Source organism: Ambystoma mexicanum, chromosome 2q, assembly GCF_040938575.1.
Source record: "Ambystoma mexicanum isolate Mex_15411 chromosome 2q, UKY_AmexF1_1, whole genome shotgun sequence".
NCBI lineage: Eukaryota > Metazoa > Chordata > Amphibia > Caudata > Ambystomatidae > Ambystoma > Ambystoma mexicanum.
In genome coordinates, this window is record NC_090924.1 from 324,151,878 (window position 1) to 324,160,030 (window position 8,153).

General features: G+C 44.5%; 1 protein-coding gene across 2 annotated transcripts in view; it reads right to left on the reverse strand.

The window, feature by feature from the left end:
* The window catches only part of ZNF598 (zinc finger protein 598, E3 ubiquitin ligase), a 489,260-nt gene that overhangs the window by 49,474 nt on the left and 431,633 nt on the right, over window positions 1–8,153 (reverse strand). For both annotated transcript variants that reach the window (XM_069647319.1, XM_069647320.1), the window contains exon 10: window positions 261–399. In XM_069647319.1, the coding sequence (XP_069503420.1) occupies window positions 261–399 (139 nt within the window). The remainder of the gene's footprint in view (window positions 1–260; window positions 400–8,153) is intronic.

The window sequence follows — 8,153 nt, forward strand, 5'->3', positions numbered from 1 at the left end:
CAGATAGCCATTTTATTTGTGTTACTCCAATGTCAGTGGATCATCTGCATCACGAGAGGAGGTAATGCTCCCTCATTGCAGGTGCCTTGCTCTATTATGATTTGTGGTCCTGTAAGGTATGTTGGGTGGCAATATGGTGTTCATACAGCTCTGGTCACTACACACTCCAAATCACAACATGCAATAGTTTTAACTATTTACTTTCCAAAGTCACAGGCATGCAGCTGTACTCTGCTAGTTTTTACAATTGCACTACTCACTCTTTTTGGCTTGTGACCACTGGTTCTGGAGCAATAGTAACAGGAGGAATATTACTGAAACCCGGTGGTGGTTTGCTGACTGGAGCTGGTAAACCAGGTGGCGGAGGACGTGATGCTAACACACCCACAGATGAAAATCCTAGAAGAAATTAACAGCAGATGTGATAAGTTAGTGGTCTACTCATAGAAAATATGAAGATGTCCACAGCATAAAGCATATGTTTTGCTGTCACACTACAGATAACATCCCAATCAAACCTATAGTATACCAACGGTCTAAGGAAAACTCTTCCTGCTAGCTTCCTGGGGTTATGGGTTTCATCAAAATGTTCACCTGGCTGAATTTTGCTCACTGCTAGGAAGGTTATTTTGCAAATCTTCCCATAACTTCCTGTAAGCAACCAACACTAATACTATTCTTGATTTTCCATTGGCTTTTGGGGTGAGGCAAGAGTTTTTTTTTTACCTCTCCCCTTCCTGAATTCATTTTTGGGGGGACGGACTGGTTCATCCTTTTGGGTTACCAGTGCTGGAAGACCTCTCCCTTTGTTCTGCCATCTGTGTTTTTTCCATTGCCACACCTTATGTGCGATGCTACCAGGAGCCCTTAGTGACCAACTCTGCATCGTGTGAGGTGCACTGTGTAGCTCAAGTGCTTATTTGCGCAGTAGACGTCATTCCCCTTTTTGATGTCATGTATTTGTACCATTTCAGTGCAAGTGACCTTCATGGAGTGCTTGGGGGATACTCAGTTTCCCCTTTTGTCAGAACTAACATTGGCAGTTGCTACCCTTTTACCCAATGCAAGGTTGGGTCTTGCCTTTTTGTACCACAATAATGCATTTAGGACCACTAAAAACACAAGGAGTAGCCATCTTCAGTATACAAAGTCCTTTTCTAGATGGTATGTCATGGGTTGGTCATCTTGCTACCTTTCCAGGTGTGCAGTGAAGGGCTCTCTTCATACACTCCGACTGGCATTCCTCAGGAAACCCGGGAAAGATTACCTTGTCTGTGCCAGCTTGGAGAAAATGGAAAGGAGGCCGTTTGGTCCTAACCCACATTCCTCGGGAGGTTTCGCTGTTGCTGGAGACTGGCTTTAAACTATTTGATAGCCACCTCCAAGTCTGAATGTTTCCAAGTTCCTTATTGGATGGCTGGGCTAACCCCCCCAGCCTAATTTCTCGATATGAGGAGGAACTGGACCGAGGAATTTAGTCGACCACTGGAACTTAAAAAGATCGGAAGCCAACAGAAGAGGGATTCGGGAAAGACTGCTGCAGGGACCAGCATTGGCTCAACCAAACACACCACATTTTGGACCTAGGCCTTCTGCTCAACAGGGAGACCTTTGCAAGGCACCTCTGCCTCTATGATTGTTGGGCATAACAAGTCAGCTGTCCCGCTCTATCTGCATTGCAATTTCTGAGCCTAAGGAACATGCACATTTAAAATTCACCTTCATCGCCCAGAACCAGTTTTGCTCCTCTGCAAGGACTTGTATCCAACCTGAAGTCTGGAATGTTTGTGGTCGTTCTCCGGGCACAGCTTTGAAGCTGGTACCCTGCTGTGCTGACCTTCACCAGAAGGGCAGCCTGCCAGGAACCCAAAGTTCAATAGCCGAGCTTCAGAGGGCCTGCCAACCCTGTCGAAGATCAATACAAAACATGTATCTGTCAGAGGTCTCTGCTCTGAAGTGGGACTAATCCAGGGGACTCTGAAGACCATCTCTAGTTACCCTCTGACCCTCAACCCAGCACAATTCAACGACTGCTTGGAGTCTTCCCTAGTGAGTTATCGGCATTTCTAACTTTGTCACAGCTCCAGGGGTTGAAATCACATTTCTTAAAGTACACTTATCCCTATTGGACGCAAAGTCCTGCTCAGCTCAACAACATCTGCGACTGACCCAGGTCGGTCATGTCCGGGTCAGTACTTCTAAGCCAAGTCCCTCTGGACACTAGGCGTGGTAGCCGCTTCCCACAACATCTACATTTGGACTGGAGTAATATTACCCTTACTTCCTTCTTGGTTTGGAACTCCCTTTATGAGTGGCCACTCAGAGCTACTCAACTGCTACTCATGTGTCCTTGGATGCCTAAGATGTCCTAAAACATTTATATAGAGACTGCGTTTCAGAAGTTAGTTACACAGTGTTAGAGCTTCTGTTATAAGTGTAATGACTGTTTTAAATAGTTTAACACCTTTTCCCTTATTTGGCAGTTACATTACATAGAAGTTACTCACAGAAGTGACTACTGTACTCCTAGTCAAGAGTCCCCATTCATCAACAGTGTATGGTAGTCCCTCATAGGGGATGGGACTCGACACCTTTGCACTGTGTTAAGATGGATTTCTGGTATCTGGCCTGGTGGACAGATCTTAGGAACCCACCCAAGTTAAAGTGAACAGGGGAACGCTGAAGTTTGCCAAAAACCCAATCAAGGTAGCAATGGAAAGCAGTCAAGGCTTTTCTCAGGAGAGTGTGAGTGGGGTCAGGTATCCACAATGAGTTCGCACAGTGAAGCACACAATAATTCAATTTAGACAGGCAAGTACAAATTATTATTAAAATTATATATCTATTTAGTCTAGGCCCAGAACACAGTAGAAAATGAAATAAGCAGGTGATCTCGCACAATATTCAATTATAAACATATATACAGTCACCATAGCTTCTTATAAAGGCATTCAATAACAAAAGGTAAGTAAGTGATGCAGTAACATGGAACCAAGTCATAAGAAATATGCCTGCGCTTCAGAAGTCCAATCCCTATGAAGAGTGGAACCTTCTGCCCAAAAGTCACAATCCTTCTCTCCAGAAAGTGTCTGATGTAGGTAAGGTTTTTGTTTTGGTGAATGTTCCAGAGTAGATATGCAACACAGTTGCTGGTAGGTAAAAATGTTTCTTTCAGGTACAACTCTGCTTTAGAAGCGAGGATCAAAAAGCAGTGAAATGGAATAATACTGCAGGTTTATTCTAAGGAGAACATTTGGGGGGTGAGGGGGAGGGGAACAAACTCTTTGTCTTTACTTACCCCCCTGAATCAGTTTTTACCCAGAGGACCAGATGGGTCGAATGGGGGTCCCTGGAGGTAGGTTTTCCCCCCCATCATTGGTTCCAGTGAGAGGTGCCTAGAAGCCGCGCATACAAGGATTCTTCTGGCTGGTTCCAGGAGCAGAGTGCAACCCCTTGCAATGAAGAAATGCAGAAGGCATGGATGCAGACCTCTTCAGATCACTTCACCAGACAGGGGAAGGCAAGTTCTAGCGATGCCCACTACACACAGGGAAGAGCAGGCATCCTTCCAGTTGAAGACCTTCCAGAGCATAATCCCTTGAAGCTTGGAGGTTTAAAATACAGCAGGAAGGCAATTTACACCACAAGCTGGTGGCTACCGAAGTCCCGGCTGCGAATGCGGAAAGGCGATGGTTATCATATATATATTTTTTTAAATGCGCTTAATACCGGAGACCAGTTTCCAAGCGCGAGAATGAGATTTAAACCTGTGTTGCTATACGTTGTCTTGCTTCCAAGACAAACGCGTTGCCCCTGAGCTATCCTCCTGGCTTCTAGCGAGGTAGCTCACTGGAGAGCTGGTCAGTTCACCGGGTGGTCTAGTGACATGTTTTTGTTTCGGAAAAGCTGTATCCTCGAGAAAACGTGGAGTCTGGTTTGTCCCACCAGCGCAGGGGTTGAAGCATCACACAAGGCCTTCGCAGATCAGGTAGTCCAACATGGCTTCACCAGGCCAGACCCAGGAAGGGATGCTGGGCCTCTTCAGGAGTTTTCTTCGGATCTTCAGTCAGCTGTTCTACATAGGATACACTGCTCCAAAGAAACTGCTGCAGGAGTCCTCATCCAAGATTCTGGGAGGAAGCAAGTCCAAGCCCACCAATGGGAAGGATCTGCACCATTCAAACAGCCAGCAGTGGTCCAATCAAGGACCACTGTCCCGCAGGAACCAGAAATGTTGAGTAGGACCAGACAGTCCTGGACACACGGACACACACACACACACACTTTCACAGGCAATTGCATGGCCTTATATGGGATTTCCTGGCAAGGCAGGAACAAGGCCAAAGGACAATATGGCCAAAAAACAAGCAAATATCGTGTGGGGTGGCCTTTTTAGGGCACTAGCCACGTTGAGTAGCCATATGCCGTAAACACGAATGCGCGCACTAGAAAGAACACAAAAATAGTAACAATTGCTGCAACCAGCTTGTCTTTAGGCACATAAAAGTAAGTTGATTATGGTTTTAGGGGTAAGTTCGGGGTACAACTTCTTCGGTTGGCGACCTTATTACTTTTGCCTTCAGGCCGGGTCGCGCCAGTGAGGTGATTGGTGGAGGAACCAGTACCCCTACCTCCTTGGTTTATAAAGATAAGAATAATTCACCACACATTGACTGCGCCACAGACAGGATCCAGTTTGGTTTTCAAAGTAATTTGTATTGTAAATCAAAGGAAAAAACGTGCAGTTTGTGTAAATGCAATGCCCTGTAGTTAACATGTGTTTTTCGGCGGCGCAAGAGCTCTTTTCAAAATAAAACAATTGGGCAAATTGCTCATATCCATGTTCTAAATCACATGTCAAATATACATTCAAATTGAAAAGAATTTTTTTGTCAGAATTGGGGGGTGGGGTGAAATAAGAGTTTCAAATTAAAGCAAAAATAAAACAAAAATCATAGACTGCACAAAAAGGGAAGAAGGAGAAAATGTAAAAATAAATAAGCAATTCCATTTAAAACATTCTGGGGCTGATTCATGGAAATATTTGCACCGAAAAACGGGGATTTGTGCGTCATTCTGCCCGCAAATCCCCATTTGTTAAACAGGGATTTGCGAGCAGAATGGCGCACAAATCCCCATTTTTCGGCGCAAATAATTCCATGAATCAGCCCCTCTATGTCAATCCAAGTCCCATAACAAATTAAGTTCATCGGTAACTGATGCAAAGAACAAGTTACTTTCTTACCTGGCAACGTTCGTTCGATGGGATGGTCCGACGACGTATTCCATATCTATGACAGGTAATGTCCGGAGCACAGCTGCGGACATTACCTGTCAGATATGGAATACGTCGGAGGACCCAATCCCCTCGAAACCTATATTCTATAACAAGTTATGAATATATTCCAGGTACTTTCCAAAATGTCATTTGTAAATTTAGATCAATAGAATTTGGTCTAAATAAAGATAAAGAGATGGTGCATTTTTTATGATTGAATATTTTGAACTCTCTAATACAATACAAATTACTTTGAAAACCAAACTGGATCCTGTGTGTGGCGCAGTCAATGTGTGGTGAATAATTCTTCTACATATAAAAGGAAAAACAAAATGTCCAAGTGTAAAAGACTAGGATGATACAAAAGTATCCCAACTGCACCGCATTGCAAGATGCTGTGTGCAATGTTCAAAAGTTACCAACACGGTAAAACGTAAAAAGACAAAAAGGGAAACAGTTTGCCAGTCCTCATTGTCTGAAGGACTGATCAGTTTCCCCATGACAAAAATGAGCAAAATGCCAGGGGATTATCCATTGGTTTGTAAGGTTTGTGAGCCAAAGCTGATAAGACAACATTAAGATACTACACAGTGTGCAGTTTCTTAATCGGAGGAAACATCCAGGGTAGAAGGGACGCTTAACTATGGGATTTGTAGAGAAGGTCATATCCTCTGTATTTCGGTAAGCACTGATAACAGCTGGGTAGATTTCACAGATGTGAACATGCACTCCACTTTGCACCAGATAGAATGAAAAAGGTAAGACAGCATTGATGTGACACTTAAGATTATTCAAATTTTGCAGAGGGCTTATGGCAAAAAGAATTCCACTTACTCTGGTATTGTGAGCATGTGCATAGTTTCCTGGAAACCTGGATTACGCTCCTATTCTATAGAAATCCCTCGATGACCTAGAGTTAAGTGAATAACAGCCTCCCTGGTGTTCGGAACAAAAGATACTAGACTTGTTGAAACAGAAGTGGCCCTTCCAATGAGAGGCAGAGGTCGTCTGAGAAAAAAAAGTGCCACAGGACAGCGAGGAGCAACTGAAATCAGAGTGCAGTGAAAATAAATATTGACATCGTTGACTACTCTCTCCTGAGCATAGGAACCGAGGGGGGCCAGAGGGGTTTAAAACATCCTGTTGCTCCATTCTATCTTGAATGCATAGCCCAGAGGCCCCCCAGTGAGGTCCAGCTAGGATGCAAACAAGGGCCATTTGGAGTTATATTCTGTCGCAAATAAAATTGATTTTGGAGTAGCCCCGCAGGGTGAAGACGTTTGGAAAGATTACGCTCCTGCGCTCCCACTTTTTGTTCCTGACATTGGACCTGTAGGCCTCGTCAGTTTCTGTGTTCTAATCTCATGGAAGGTGAGATGCTATTAGAAACATGTTGTGCGATATGGCCTAATCCCATATAGCCAGAAGATACTGAAACTTTGTACAGCTGTTTTAAAAAATAGTACATCGAGGTTGTGCTATTCAAACAAACTAGTATTACCCTGTTCTGAATGCAGGGGAGAAAAGCCCCAAGTGTGTTCAAAATTGCCTTCAGTTATAAAAGGTTCATGTGGACAAGAAAACTCTTCTCATGACCTCAAGCTGTGGACAAAAAGGTCCTGCATCATAGCACTCCAACCCTCCAGAGAATCAATTATCACCACTGTGGGGTAGGAACTCTCCAAGGAGCTCCCAACAAGAATCTGCGATTGTTGCAACATTAGATCTCCCTTTAGATGGGGAGGGATATAGATAGTATCAAGCTGGTTGCGTGTCTCCTACAACAGATATTGGGATAGGTGTAATTGTACTATCTTGAGCCTGGCAAAGGTGACAGAATGCATAATTGCAGTAGGCCCATAAAAGCCTCTGGACCTGGTGCTAGCTCTGGCTGGGTAGTGGGAGGCTGCCATGCTAATGTCCACTATCCGCTCCAGGGTGGCAAAACACTCTTGCAGTTATTGTATCTTACCTAAAACCAATTCATGTCTGAACTGGATAAAGCTTAGACTTCGGGAGACTGATCGAGAACCCAAACGCATAACAGAAGGTAGATTAGGTACATAAGGGCTCTGGATGTTGACTCCTGGGAGGAAACCCTCACCAACCAGATGGGATTATGTGCAAGCTCCTTAGGTGAAGTATTCCAGCTACGACATTCATAAGCTTTGTAAATACTCCTGAGGCAGAATTGAGGCCGATGTGTAGAATAGTATGATGGAAATGCTGATCCATCACTGAGAAGAGGGGGAACATGTGGTGCGGCTTTAATATCGATCCATGCAAGAAAATGCACCCTCGGTCTACCAAACATTTCACGCTCCTGCGCATAGGCACTGCATTATATCCACTGGCATCACCATCTCAAATCTTTCAAGGGAAAGGAAAAGATTTTGGAAAGACAGCTCATGCACAACCCTCAGGCCAGTCTGGTTCTTTTTGGGCACAGATAATATGCGAGTTAAAACCCTGGCCCCTTTCCGGTACAGTGACTCTCTGCTGCATTCATCTAAATGAGTTTCGAGATCTCCAGTAGAAGTGCAGGAGACCCTACCTGGAAGAAAGGAGGAGACGACGGAGGCCAGGAAGCTAGAGGAAGAAGAAAACCTGTGAAATGATGGAAAGAATCCAGGGATCTGAAATATCGGTTCAGCCTTCAACCAACTGGTGTTTGGCTGGACCGACTTGCATGCTTGTCCGTTTGGGAATTGATCAGTTCTTCTAGGCCAAGAAATCCCCAAATGTTCTGATCTAGGATCTTGCCTGGCATTAGATTGCCGATGAGGTTGGTCCTGAGGTTTAGCCAGTACAGCCAATGACTTCGCACTGAAGGACCATTCCTCTTCTGTGGAGGAATTAAACAAATCTGTGGCAT